This window comes from Pavona decussata, unplaced genomic scaffold, assembly GCF_977016875.1.
Source record: "Pavona decussata unplaced genomic scaffold, jaPavDecu1.1 SCAFFOLD_223, whole genome shotgun sequence".
Taxonomy (NCBI): Eukaryota; Metazoa; Cnidaria; class Anthozoa; order Scleractinia; family Agariciidae; genus Pavona; species Pavona decussata.
In genome coordinates this window covers 1,481,938-1,495,940 of record NW_028145628.1, presented here as the reverse complement: position 1 = coordinate 1,495,940, position 14,003 = coordinate 1,481,938, and the positions used below count along the sequence as shown (strand labels likewise).

At 40.1% G+C, this 14,003-nt stretch overlaps 1 protein-coding gene across 1 annotated transcript; it reads left to right on the top strand.

The window, feature by feature from the left end:
• Nucleotides 1-26: 26 nt before the first annotated feature.
• On the top strand, nucleotides 27-12,919 carry LOC146459066 (ankyrin repeat and BTB/POZ domain-containing protein 1-like). The gene is made up of 12 exons (XM_085090008.1): nucleotides 27-145; nucleotides 2,219-2,281; nucleotides 2,406-2,461; nucleotides 3,212-3,356; nucleotides 4,444-4,603; nucleotides 6,187-6,349; nucleotides 7,061-7,182; nucleotides 7,716-7,764; nucleotides 8,410-8,489; nucleotides 9,122-9,298; nucleotides 9,943-10,143; nucleotides 10,863-12,919. Exons 1-12 carry the CDS (start codon nucleotides 90-92, stop codon nucleotides 11,088-11,090), a joined length of 1,500 nt encoding a protein of 499 aa, XP_084946134.1. The 5' UTR covers nucleotides 27-89; the 3' UTR covers nucleotides 11,091-12,919.
• The last annotated feature ends 1,084 nt before the right edge of the window (nucleotides 12,920-14,003 follow it).

Here is a 14,003-nt window from a genome sequence, read left to right as displayed (position 1 = left end):
CGCGATGTAAACAAACTCGGCCCAGCGAAAAATGTATAGTTACCAGCGAAGCTAAGCTTACTGACTAACTGCACTTTGCAAACACAGAAATGTCAAGAGCAGATCTTTTCCAGAGTTGTCGGAGTGGAGACGTCGATCGTGTGAGGTATGGGATACATTTTTGTACAAGTAGTTTGGATTTTAAATTCGAAGCAATGTGAAATATCGATGTAGCTAAATATGACGTGATGCAGAATTCAGCTGGTGTTTTGAAGTTGTCATTATAATCAATTTTGTTATTTTTCCGCCTACTCGGCACACGGCATCGCTCAAGGGACTAAAATCCAACTCACGAAAGTTTTTAAACCGAATTCACGTCTTCTATATCGATTTCTACAGCTGAAGGTATCGAATAAGCATGTACGAGAAACTCCTTATCGATCCATAGAAGTGAGCTGATGAGCGAGTGCATTTGCTAAGTCTTCCTACGATTCCACAGATACGAAGCCGTAAAATTTCATTTTCACTTCGAAATAGGTCTTGGCGTGGAGAACGGTTTCATTTAGAAACTGTGTTATTGCGTTGATACTGGCAGAGTAAAAAGATTAAAGAAAAGGATTACCACCATGTTTAGCCAAGGATAAGCGATTAGGTGCATGCGTGAAGGGCTAACAAGATTATGTCATAATATGAAGTGCCGCTAACAAGTATGTAATAGTCTGGTAAAAAGCAAACCCACATTCATGCATGCTTCAAACATCTACAGACAACCTTCAAACGCCGTCTGTTTAAACCGCTCAACACTAATAAAATAGCCTTTATTCTAATCAGAGCATTCTTACAATGTACCCTTAAACCCTATTTTAAAAACGTTTGGAAATCCAGAGGGCTACAGTTGAAAGCTTTAGGAGCTCAGAGCGCTAATCTAATGTAAGCCAACGAGTTTGTATATGTACATAAACATGTTTAATTGCAACTTCCAAAAATATAATAATCATCTCTGTATTGTTTTGTAAGTCACCAGTTACCAATATAGCCCTAAAAATTCACACAGTGACTCCTCAACTTTCCCTCAAAAATTTAATTATTTTGTCTTTTCTAATAATTTTTTTACCTTTCAAAGCAGTAACAGCAGAGGGGGGTGGGGGCGTGTGTGTGTGTGTGTGGGGGGGGGGTAGTCAGGTACATTAGTGTTCGCAAGCAGTTGCGGAAAACTCTTCTAAAAGAAAGCACCGTAATTGGCTAAAGAAAAACCCCTAAAATGGTAATGTGGTTGGCACTAAACTTTGTAAAAAAATCGCCAAAAAACCATCTCAACCTAAAAACATCTCACACACGTGACAATAGTATGCATAACTTACCTAAGAAACTAGCACTTTTCAGGCCTCTTACTTTCAGGCCTCTTACTTTAATTGTATTGTTAAGCTCTGGAACTATATCTGTAAATTCTCACCCCCTACCAGTTTTTTAACTACTGCTTCCTTCCGCAACTTTGTTACTGAGCACATGTTTCACCTTTTGCAGAATCACTTTGACATATTCTATCCCTGTGCCTGGTCAATTGTACGATTCTGCCCCTGCCATCCCTAGTTTTTTGTTTTAGCATCTTTTAAATTTGGCGTCTTTTGGTTGATCGTGTTATTATTATTTGTATCATGGAAGGTGCCTTGCATGGGTCCTTGCGTCCCGTTCGCACCTGCCCTTTTGACCTTATCACTTTAAATCACTTTGCACGTATATGTCATTTTTTTCTGGCTGTTTAATTTGCTGTATGTAACTTGTGTAATGGTCAACAAAGCTGTTAAAAAAAAAACTTAAAATGCTTACAAAAATTCAAATGTCTCTATCTGTGCGTGCTCTATTCACATGCACGCCAGTTCACTTTCTGTCTTTTTAACAATTGGTGACTGGGACATATGAATTGGTGTGAAATTACCAATTTGAGGACGTTTTTTATATAATTATGTTATTAGTTACAAGAAGATTTAACAGTTTTTTTTTGGAGATAAAAGGAACTTTTACGGGTGGAGAAAGAAGTGGGGGAGGGGTAAAGCAATGATTTTTTGACAACATCTGCTAATCAGTTTTTTGTCTCCAATTCACTTTGAAGGGTCTTTGGTTGACATGATACTCTGTTGCTGCCATCCTCCATCTGTTACACTAAAACCCTCGGACATTTTCATTTCACTCCAACAATATCATTAAGACCATTTTATTCCTGTATTGATTCATTTTGCAGAAACCTTGTGGAGAATGGTGAGGCCGAATTGAATCTGAGAGATCACTGGGACAGCACACCATTGTAAGCATAGATCAGCATAAGTTATGCTCTTGTCTACGTGTACATAATTTACACCATACAAACTGCATAAATTAAGGCATACTAAGATTAACAATGTGTCTTCTGTTTTCTTACTTACGTGTAGGTACTACGCATGTCTGTGCGGCCATGAAGGGCTGGTAGAGTACCTGTTACAAAACGGTGAGAAGGTCATCTCTGATTGGTGGAAACTGAACAGCGTATTAGTTGGAGTAGGGACCGGGAAGTGCGGTTGTCGCGTGGAGAGCGAATTCTCGCGAGGGCTCGCTTTTTTTTTTAAATCACACAATACCCCTGCACCGTTTGCAGGCTTGTCAGCGATTGGCTACTTAAGTTCACTACGGAAAAATCCACCCATGCCTTAAAAAGACGATGGCAATAACCTTTCATAAATTCTCTCGTTGAACAGTTAGTAACCTGCAAATAGTTTAGGTTGAATCAAATCGTAACTGTATATATGCATCGTTCAACGTTACAATTTGTTTGCGTTATCAAGAGCGACCTTAGCTGACAACCATAGCAGCAACGCCAAAAAAGACTTTCACAATTTCTTAAGTTCGGAAGGAAAATTTATTGTCGTGTATTTACGTTCTTCATAAAACCAGCAGTAAATTTCACCTCATTCAATGCTATCTTAAGACTGCACTCAGCCGGATTATCGTCATTTATAACTATACACTTGTGTTCTTCATAAACGCAAAATTTGGGTCATTTAATGTTGTTGTTTAGTTTCAAAGAGCGGCAAGAAAATTGCTAAACATATAGCAATTCTCCTGATCTTTTGTTACGCAACGTGCGCCGTGGTTTTTGCTTAATGTACTGTTGCTTGGATCTAGATGCAGTGTTGAGTGTGTCGCACGTGCAAATCAGAGTTGAGGGTTTTTATGATTCCATCCTCTTTCTTTCTGCCAGGAGCACGTTGCGCGCCAAACACGTTTGATGGCGAACGCTGTTTGTATGCGGCGCTAACAGACAAGATAAGGAACCTTTTGAGAAGTTACAAAGCCATCACATCTGACTGTATGAGAAGGGATTCATACAGGGAATTCTTAAGGAGGTACTACGAATGCCATACATATAAATAACAATAGGGAGCTTAAGCGGCGACGACGGCAACGAAAATGTCACTTGAAAACTGATATAAATTAATTTCATGTGTGCTACTTCGCGATTATTTCAACTCGTTCAACTTTTACAGAAACAGTGAACTATCCAGGAACCAAATTGGTAGGCGTGGCGTTTAAGTGAAGAAAAAGAACGAAAAATTCGCCGTCGTGTGTTCACGTTCTCCACAGAACCTTGAATTTGCTGAATTTGGTCATTTCACTGACGTTGCTGTTTTGCAGACGGAAAAGAAATATACTGACCAAAATTTAAAACACACGTGCAGAGTGATTGTTTTTGCTCATTAAATTCTTTTGCGGCGTTGTCGTTGTCGTTGCCAGGGTGACCACAACAGCTAGTGCCAATTACTGTGGGCCCAAGATTTACAAAGTTCTAAACACTCGAATAAGAGTAAAATATAGTAAACTAATAACAACACGAAATAGGCTCTAAAAGGTTGCGTGGCATATTACATTTTAAACAGACAGATATCCAGGTTCTAGGGTCCTCAATATCGAAGCGCGAAATGAGTGCATCTTTGTAGTATGAGGAGAGGAGAGATTTAAATTGGTTCAGAGTTACATGTTCATATCTTAACTGCAGGGGAAGAGCGTTCCAGGTTCTAGAAGTTCTTGCAAAAAAAGAGTGCTGATAAGTAGAAGTGCGGCATTTCTTTGATTGCAGGTGGTTGCTGATTCCTTGGCCTTCTGAGGCCCGTTAAATTATGTGTTCTGTGGTTGTAACGCTGTCTTCCACATCTCAATGATTTTTATTTAACTGTCAAGCAGAATGAGTTAGGGTAGTTTTCAAGTTGCACACGGGCCCGTAAGGCGAGCGCTCTAAGTTCTATGTCACGAAGCAGAATAGCATAATGCTTCCAGAACCGCAACAATCGCGGTAATCGGAGATTTGAGAACAAAATTTCCCTTAGATTGACAAAAAAATCCGTTATTTTGTTAGTATTACTTTTTATCCGAATAAAAATGACAGTGGTCAGCCTCGAACATGTCCTGTTTTTGTTTATGTTCCTGCATCTGCAGATGTCTGGAGGACTGTTCGTACGCTGATATTTGTTTCTTGGTACACGGTGAACCTCTGTATGCTCATCGACTGATTCTCTCTGCCCGCTCGTCATACTTCTCTCACATGTTCATGAGCAAGTGGCGCGATCGGTCCATTATTGAACTCAAACACAAGCTGGTAAGTTCGCCTACATATGAAAGGGGATCCTGATTTGGCATGCCCAAAGAAAAAGAAGTGTTATTTAACATGTATACTACAAGCAGGTTATTTTTCTTTAGCCTGTGAACAGGCTTCTGAGTGGGTCATTAAGTTAAAGGGAGGCCCCCCTCCCTTTCTCCCCCACCCCCTCCCTGACCGAGCCGAGCTCGATACCTTGAAAAGTGAGCGAACCACACGCGCGCGCGAAAAAAGCCTCCCGCGAGAACATAATGCGACGCGCGAGTTTTCGCTTCTTTTCGCGCGTCGCGGTTCCTCGCGTTCCCTCCGTGGCTCGCCCTCGCGTTCCCTCCGTGGCTCGCTCGCTTTACTATTGGCTATGGAAAATAAGGGACCGTTCATAGTCTATTTCACACGAAGTCCAGTTCACGAAACAATGATTCTGTGCCTACTAGGACTCTTGGGTATTGATCATCAGAAAACTCATTTACACGTTACGAAATAGTTGTAAACAATGACTGATAAACTCCTGAGGCCGCCGGGGTTTAGCTTCCATAAACAGTATTAATAAAACCTGGATCATTGAATGATACATATACCAAAGTTTTTACTGGTTTATCGGCCATGGTATATGAGCCATTATACCATGCCCTATAAATATGGTTAACGTACTGTACGCGTCAGCCAGAAAAGGAAATCCTGATATAACGATATTTTTTGGTTGTTTTTGATGCAACAATTATTCCACTTGCGCTTGCTGGATTATAGCCAACTCGGGGCTTACACGTCTCTGTGGCTTTCTATCATCTCGTGTCCAACGCACGCTCGTGCAATACTTTAAAATATAAGGACTTGTAGCTAATATAACTCTAGCCTCCGGTCGACATATGCATACAGTCTAACCTCCATGTACGACCACTTATGTTAAACACCAAATTTTCCCAGTCAAAAAAGCCCTATAGTTCAGTTGAACCTCTCTTAAGCGACCGCGACCACTTTTTGAGGTGACAGCATAATAATTTTTCACTGTTTTTAACCTCTTGTGAGCGACCACTTAACACATGGTCTGATCTCCATGTTCGCTGTATGTACTACACTACTCAGAGTTAACGAGTGACTTTTAGTGCCAACCTTGCACTGCTCGTATTGTAACTAAGAAAATGCATGCGAGAAATTCTCTTTCAATAAGGAGATGTGTTGGACCTGTTCCTGGAAGAGATCCCCTCTGGTTCGACTCTCGTAAGTGACCACCTCCTGTAAGCGACCACTAAATCTTGGCATTTTGGGTGGTCGCTTACAGGAGGTTTGACTTTACTAGCAAATTCCTTTATATCTTTTGCCGGGGTAAACGATACGCTTTATCCATTGTTATCTCTTTTAACGACTGGGTGCAGGCAAAGTTACTTTAATAGTGGACTAATTGTTATTTCTGACGCAAAACTCTGTGTTAGGGAGTTACGTAAGTAAATACTTATGTACATAAACATTCTGTAAATTGGTCACGTTTCGCAAATTAAACTCACACACAAAAGTAAGCATTTTTCTTTTTTACAAAAGTCGCATTTTCAGTGGAAGTTCATTAGTGATCCATGTTGATTCCTCAGGTAAAACCCTGGGCTTTCAAGGCTATTCTCCAGTACCTGTATACAGATCGACTGTACATTGGCATGGATCACATTGATGACTGTATCCGGCTGGCTCAACAGTGTAAACTGGAATACCTCAAATCTCAACTACAGATGAGATTGAACAGTATTGAAATGTTTGGTATGTCAATGAAGGCATGTTTATAGAGTCAGGGAAGGTGTTGAGCTCGGAACTCCAGGCCTCTCTACGCTTGGCTTATACGAGTTTAGACCCATAACCTCTTCAGAGATCCTGATAAAATACACCGAAAAGTTGGTAATCGTGTCCTTTAGGAGCTGTGGTCTGTTTAGTGCCTCTTTCTTGCTACTGCGCATAAGTTCAGCGCATCTACGAATGATCCGAGAGCCCGGCTATAATTTTCCTAAGGAAGATGCCTTCTAATTCCAAGGTGTTCATGCGTGGTTTATGACTATGTGGGAAAAGAGCATCTTTGCAAGGGTTATTGAAATCCAAAAAGAAAATTGGCGGTAACCACGCATTTTTCAGAGATAATTAATTTTTTTTAAATTATCAATTATAATTAACAATTTGGAAGAAAAATGCCATACATTGTTTTATATTTTAACGCTTTTTGAAATCATTGTTGCTTTATTATCTCTGAAAAATGCGTGGTTACCCGCAATTTTCTTTTTGGATTCAAATATTCCTTGCTAAGATCTGCTTTCTCCGTCGTCACAAACTGCGCAAAAATACCTCGGTATTAGTAGGCATCAGCCGTCCTCATTGCCTTCTAGCCCATTGAGGGATACGCTCCCATATCTTAAAGTATTTTTGTTCTCGTTGGGCGCTGCTGTCATATCTCCATTTATCGCGGGCTCATAATCATTGCAGGAACATCCAAAAGAAGATCAATAACGGTGGTCAGTATTGAGCCCGAGTCCCAGTCCACCGGCTTACAAGATGCGTTTGGACGTTTGGTCGAAGTCGCTCTCCCCAGTCCTTTCACATCCCAGGTATGCTCGGTGCACAGAAGGCTTTACTGTTGGTTTTGTTCATTTTTCCTTTTTACTTTGTGGCCACTTTCTTTCGACGTAGCTTGATAGCAATTAAATAATTCAGACGAGAATCTGTTGAACCCCGTCCACGTGCAACGATCTGGATACATTTCGATTAAGAGACTATGAGGTAAGAGAGCGAATCCCTGTGCCCCATGATTATTTTCAATCTTTTTTTAGTTCACGCCATGATATTTTGGGAAATTATAATCCGCCATTGAGTTTAAAATTAAATGACGTCACTCTTACTGACCAATAAGATGTCGACATTAAAATAGCAACGCAAACAAAAATAGATTGAAAAAAAATTTCATAGGAAGAGGGGCATGTATGTGGATTCGCTCTCTTACCTCATAGTCTCTTGATTTGAATACGATAGTGCGCACAAGGAACCTCTTTACCATCAGTCTAAGATGAAAACGAAAACTTTCAAAAACGCGTCCGTTTCCCTCCCTCATCGAGTTTATCTTTTCTATATTTTGTGCTCTCAGCAATTCCCAAGACAGTTTCCATTTGAGATATCATTGGACCTTTTTGAAGGTTGGTGGTTTACTTTTTTTTCCATGTTTTTGTATTTTAGATTTTTTTCTTCGTACAGGCTGCCATTTTCACACTCCTCTCAAGGCTCTTGCGCGAGAATCCACACCTTCGGCGATTCAAACGCATCTCGCGAGTTCGCGATTTCTCGGCGGCTCGCACCTCGCGAGTTCACACTTTCGGCGATTTGAGTCTCGCGAGTTCACGTTCTTGTTGATTTGTACTTCGCGGGTTCGCGCTTTCGAGGATTTGCGTCTCCTTCCTGCAGTAAAAAAGCAACTATTTTATAGCCTTTATATTAGCGCTGTTTACAGTTAGTATCACTCACGATCAACGCAATTCTCCATTTCCATTTGAGATAGAATGATCGTATTTATTTGTTTCTAAATCTTTTATTCGTACATAGTTTTCTATCTACATTGTTATCAGTATTAGTTTAATGCATATGTATATTATAGTTTTAGTGCATTGTTATGCTCAGGGCTCCCATCGATAACAGACAGCTTGTTGCATCTGAAGGGGCTACCCTGAGCGGTATAAAGGTTCTTCTTCTTCTTCTTCTTGCATTCACTCAACACATTAGGCGATTAATTCGACTCGCGATCAGCAAGATTTACACTGACTTATTTCAGTGTGTTTTATTTTCAGCTGCAGTTTGCACTGAGGAGCCACCTCCCTTTGTTGATGTATGCTTCATTGTGGATAACTACAAATTCTACGGTCACAAGGTCACATCATACATTTCTTCCTTTTGCCAACTTAAGTACCTTCTTTGCTAATTGACAGCTATTAGAGAAATGGTTGCAGCCGATCTTTTTATAAGTTGAAAATTAAAACGCTTATGCAATCGCTTTTCATCGCTCCAGGTCGCCAGGGCCGTGTTTTCGCCGACAGCGCGCGGTTTGTTCTGCGTATGTTGCACAGGGCGTTCAAACAGCCTCAACACGAATCATCATTTGCGAGAAAAAACTAAATGTTGAAGAAATTTTGAATCCAAAATTTAAACGATTTAAAGTACTTCAACAAGCTTTCAACATTTGTCAATACTTTCAACAATGCTGAACGACCTGTTCAAACTATCTCGCCCCACATTTGGTTGAATAAATTTTGAACAAACGCTGATAATATGGAAACCTCCTTAATTAATTAACTCTCATGCCTGTAAGAACTCACCCAAAAGAAAAGAATTGCTGGCAGACTATCGCCTTTATTCAATTCGAGAGAATCATAATCTCTTGATTTTTATTTTTCCTCCTGCCTATGGAAACTGATAAAACATGCTGACTTGAGAAGGCACAGTTGTTTGAGAAAGACTTTATATCTATGACAGACTTAAATCAACCTCTTTTGTATCTTGCAGTTGTTTTTCTGTGGACGGAGTGATTACTTTCGTGCGTTATTAGAATACAAATGTTCGGAGTCAATTTCCCCGGGAAAAGAGATGTTAAGCGAGTCCATTATCGAGATCTACCTCAATGATGTACCGCCAGATGTGTTCGCAGCTATTATTACATTTATCTACCAAGATGACGCATTGGTGAGGCTTTACGGTTGTCATAATTGTATTTTTAGTGTGATTGGTAAGCGGTTTTTAATAGGCCATTTCCGAGTTGTTTTAAACCTCATTACGAATGCGGGGCTAAGTGCAAAGCTTTTTATATGAAAATTAGTTTTGTTTGCATGTGAATGAAAACTAATTTTCAAATTAAAAACTATGCACGAAGCCTCCCTTTCATAATGAGGTTAAAAGAAAATCGGAAATGGCCTATTGAGTGTCGTAAAACTAAAACCAAAGTAATCGCTCTAACCAATCAAAACGAACGTAAGCAACGCAACAAACCAATCAGAACTCACAGCAATTTCATGTAGATGGTGTCAAGCGCGGGAAAACGCGTGCGGGCGAATGGCTTTGGTTTCGCTTCTAAATAGTTAAGAAAGTGGCACGAGATTTTTTCAAACAAGTGATAATAAAGTATAGTGTTAATAAAGCAGAACCAAAGAAAACGCAAAATCAAAAGTTTGGTTACACTCAATCGAAAACGCTCTTTGATGCTGGGATCGCTTATCGGGCCTTGTTCCCTCTTTCCGTATGGTATGTCTATACATTTTTTTGTAACCAAATCTTTTACAGTCGCCCAACCATGGCTTATGTTATTCTTTTTTGTGCTGTTTTTTCCTCAGCTGACGGAGGAAAATGTTTACAGCGTGCTCTGTTTTGCTGATGTCTATCTACTGAATGGTTTGAAGCGGCTTTGCGCACGCGTTATAACCTCTCTCCTCGACATTGAAAACGTGTTCACAGTTTTAAGGACAGCGCGCCTTTTTAACCTGCCAAAACTTGAGGTCGACTGCTGTGAATTCATCAGCAGAAATTTGGAAAAGGTGAGGACTAGAAGACAGAGCACGGGAGGCGGGCGGCCGAGTGGTTAGAAACGCGGACTGGTAACTAGGAGGTCCCAGGTTCCAGTCCACTCTCTGACCACTAGCCGGATTTGTTTCGGGGTATTCCCCTGTTGAAATCCAGTTTGTTTAAAATATTTGTTTGAAGTACACGGCGGCCACAATCTTCTAGCTTTAAATCTAGCTGTGAAAAAATAAATTTGCTTTATTTAAAACCGTATGAAAACTACTCTTCTGTAAATATCACCGAGCTAAATTTTGTTCGTCATTTCATGCCACGTGACCTCAGTTTTTCTCGACTCAGTACATGAAACGAATGTTTGCTTTTATCAACAGAATCGATATGATAATTTAGCCACCGTAAAGAGATTCCAGTGCTGACGTTTCCAGCGTTAGCCCTTCGTCAGAGCTAATCTGATTCGCTAAAACTCCGACTATCATTGGCTGGTTTGTGATCACGTGGCCTTAACTAATTTCAGCGCGGGATACAATAGCATGTGAATTTTCATGCAGGAACTTTTTCAGGAGTAAATGTTACACTAAATTTTACAGCCACGTTTAGTCTTTACAACCCGTGCAAGAGGGGTAGGGGGGTAGGGGGGAGGGTAGGGAAGGCAGGGAAAGGTGGTAGCGAAATATAAAATGTTTTGCAGATCCGATTCTTATCTTAAAGTGATGCATTTTTTTTTATGTGATCACAGGTAAATGATAACAAGGAGTTTCATTCTCTGATCCTTGAAGACGCAGCATCAGTACGCGGCCGCCAAGAAACGGACTCCATTCCAGTTGTGGATGATATCCGTTGTCATTTATTCCGAGGTATTTTTCCTTACAACGTATCAGATGACGACGATGAAGAGTTTGTGGACTCTGAGAAAAGCCTACAGATGCTCGACGACTTGTTAGTGTATCTTGGTATCGAATGTTAGAGCTTGGTATCGAGAATTGGACAGTTTGGTATCAAGTGTTAGACATCTTGATATCGAGTGTTATACAGCTTGGTTTGGTTCGTGAAAGACTGAGGGGTTTAAAGAAATTGTCAAAAACTGAACTGTAGAAAACACCAGGTTTTGGTTGTTCAAAGAGCGGATAACTTTATCCAATGGATAAATCGCCATACAGTGTATAAAGTGTACTCTAACTAATACATTTTACGCGCTGGATGGCGCCAATTTATCCGCTGGATAGAGTTATTCGCTTTTTGACCAACGGGGGCAAGATTGGTGTAAACTTTGTTGCCAAAGAACTTTAATCTCAGCGGATACTTAAATAAGCGATTATTTAATCAAATTGATTCATTCAGTGCATTAGTAGTCGCTATAAGAAATGATCAAAGAAGCAGAGACCGATACAACGTAGAATTACGTTTTAAAGCTAGGTTACTATATTTCGGCTGGCCAAACCAGCCTTCTTCGGGTACAATGAGAATTTGCATTGGGACAAATTCTCATTGTACCTGAAGACGGCTGGTTTGGCCAGCCGAAATATAGTAACCTTTAAAACGTAATTCTACGTGGTATCGGTCTCTGCTTCTTTTATCATTTATATTTGTTAAGCCGATCAGATCAACAATTGATCCAACGTATACCAGCAGAATTATCGTCCACGGTTGTTGCTTAGACTTTGCTATAAGAAAGCAGCCATAGCTAAACAATTTCAAAACGTGATATTTAGTTTCTATAGAAGAAAATTATAATCAGTTGTTGATGTGTATCATTCCGGTTGCCTTGTAAGACCTCAACCAGCCTAAGCAACTGACGGCTAAAAATTTTAAAGAAGCCTATAACCGACTGACATTAAACGGAAAATAGTTTAATCGTCAGTCACAAATATTTGGTTTTGTCAAGAGAGTTAATAAGGTAATTTGGCCAATGTAAAGAAATTCCAGAGCTGACGTCTCGAGCGTTTATTTAGCCCTTCGTCAGAGCGAGTCTACTACCCAACGACGAAGCACCACAATCTATATATATATTTTTTGAAACTATAACCCCTGTAACCTCGCCGATCAGTGTAACCAGCATAATTTTAAGAGTAAAGGTGCGTTTCTTTTTCGAAAATCCGAATCCGGATTTTTGATCCAAGATCGCTTGGATCATGGTACATCAAAGGAACCGACGAATCCACTCTGGGTAAGGATTCGTCGGTTCCTTTGATGCACTATGATCCGAGCGATCTTGGATCAAAAATCCGGATTCGGATTTTCCCAAAGAAACGCGCCCTAAATCCATACGGCGCGTTTCATTGCGGTTTGCTGGCGCAGTATGGGGAAAAAAGTGGTATGAAAAATCAACCAATCGAGTTTACAGTACTCTCTTTTATAACATTTTGATACACCAAGTAAAATTCGGATCAGTTTTCTGAAGGCTGAGATATGCTACAGATATCGCCACTCTCTTTATGTTAAAACTCCTATTTTGTAAATAATGCTTACCAGGTATATGTGCATCATGGAGTTGTTTGGGTTTGACAAAAGACAAAAGAAATCATGCAGTTCTTTCCTATACCAAATATCAGAGGAAAAAGCTTAAAGTATTTCTCTCGAGTTTAAATGCACCGGACCGCACTAAAAGTTCTGAAACACTGGATGGAAAGCCAGTTCGGTAACTTAAAAGATGTAAAGTATTGGTTGTATAAATATTTGTAAGGATTGAAAAATTGTGACTGGCATTGTAGTCTAGCAGTGTATTTAATACCTTCTAATTTTCACATTTTCGTGAAATGGTGTCAATCATTTAATAAATCTGTTTTGAGAAACTTATGTTGTCTTGAATCATTTCAATCATTCATTTCGATGTTCCAAGGTGGTAGCGAAAAGTATCACTTTTGTTTTAACCCGACTTTAAACTAACGCGAATGTTTGAAGTTTGCGTATACAGTCAACTCTCTCTAAGGGGACACCTCTCTAACGCGGACACCTCTTTAGGGCGGACAGAAAATTTTTAGTCCCGCCGAATTCCACTTGTTTCTCTGTAACTGAACTCTCTCTAAGGCGGACAGCGGACACTTTTTTCCAACATGTTGGTTCAAAAAACTTCTCAAAGCGGACACCGGATGTTTTTCAAATTTTATAACAGGTCAAAAATTCCGAAAAATTAGCGCAATCTGATAAGTGGTTTTAATAAAATGTACCAGACCTTATAATATATCTTAATACAATATTAAAGTAACTTTTCCCGTCATTTATACAACAACTCATTGTTCAATGTTTAAAGTGTGTATGAACTGTGTTGGATTCCGTAAGGAATATATAAAAGAGACTTAGCCGGCCCGTCATGACTACATTGTACACTGTGATTAAAGTAATAAAGCACTGGTTTCAGTTTTGATGTTCGGGTATCAGTTTACATGAACTCTCTCTAAAGGTGGACACATCTCTAAGGCGGACAGTAAATCTGGTGCCGAGGGTGTCCGCCTTAGAGAGAGTTGACTGTATTTATTCCACCGGACATTAATTTCGGGTCATAAAAGCTTATTGCTATAATAAAATAGTTGCCTCTTGGAAATTTGATGTTCTTCAGAATAATCCCTTGAAAATTTCCGTGGGCTGGCCATCAGCCATTAACACTTTATTGCTTGATGGGTTGATGGGCTCATGTCTTTGCCTAGTCCCTGTACTGCTTTTCCCCAGGCCCTAACGATCAATTCTTTTCTTTGATGTACGGCGAGGGGAACGGCCGGACAACATGACCCGAAACGGATTGACCAAGATGAAAGACAGGGAGGGACCTAGGAACTTACTAGGCAAACTCTCGAGAATGCGTGTTCCTTCCACTCTTGGCAGCCGGTGCAGGGGTGCTTTCAATTAAGCCAAATTTCGTAAGTACCCAACGACCCTTAAAAGA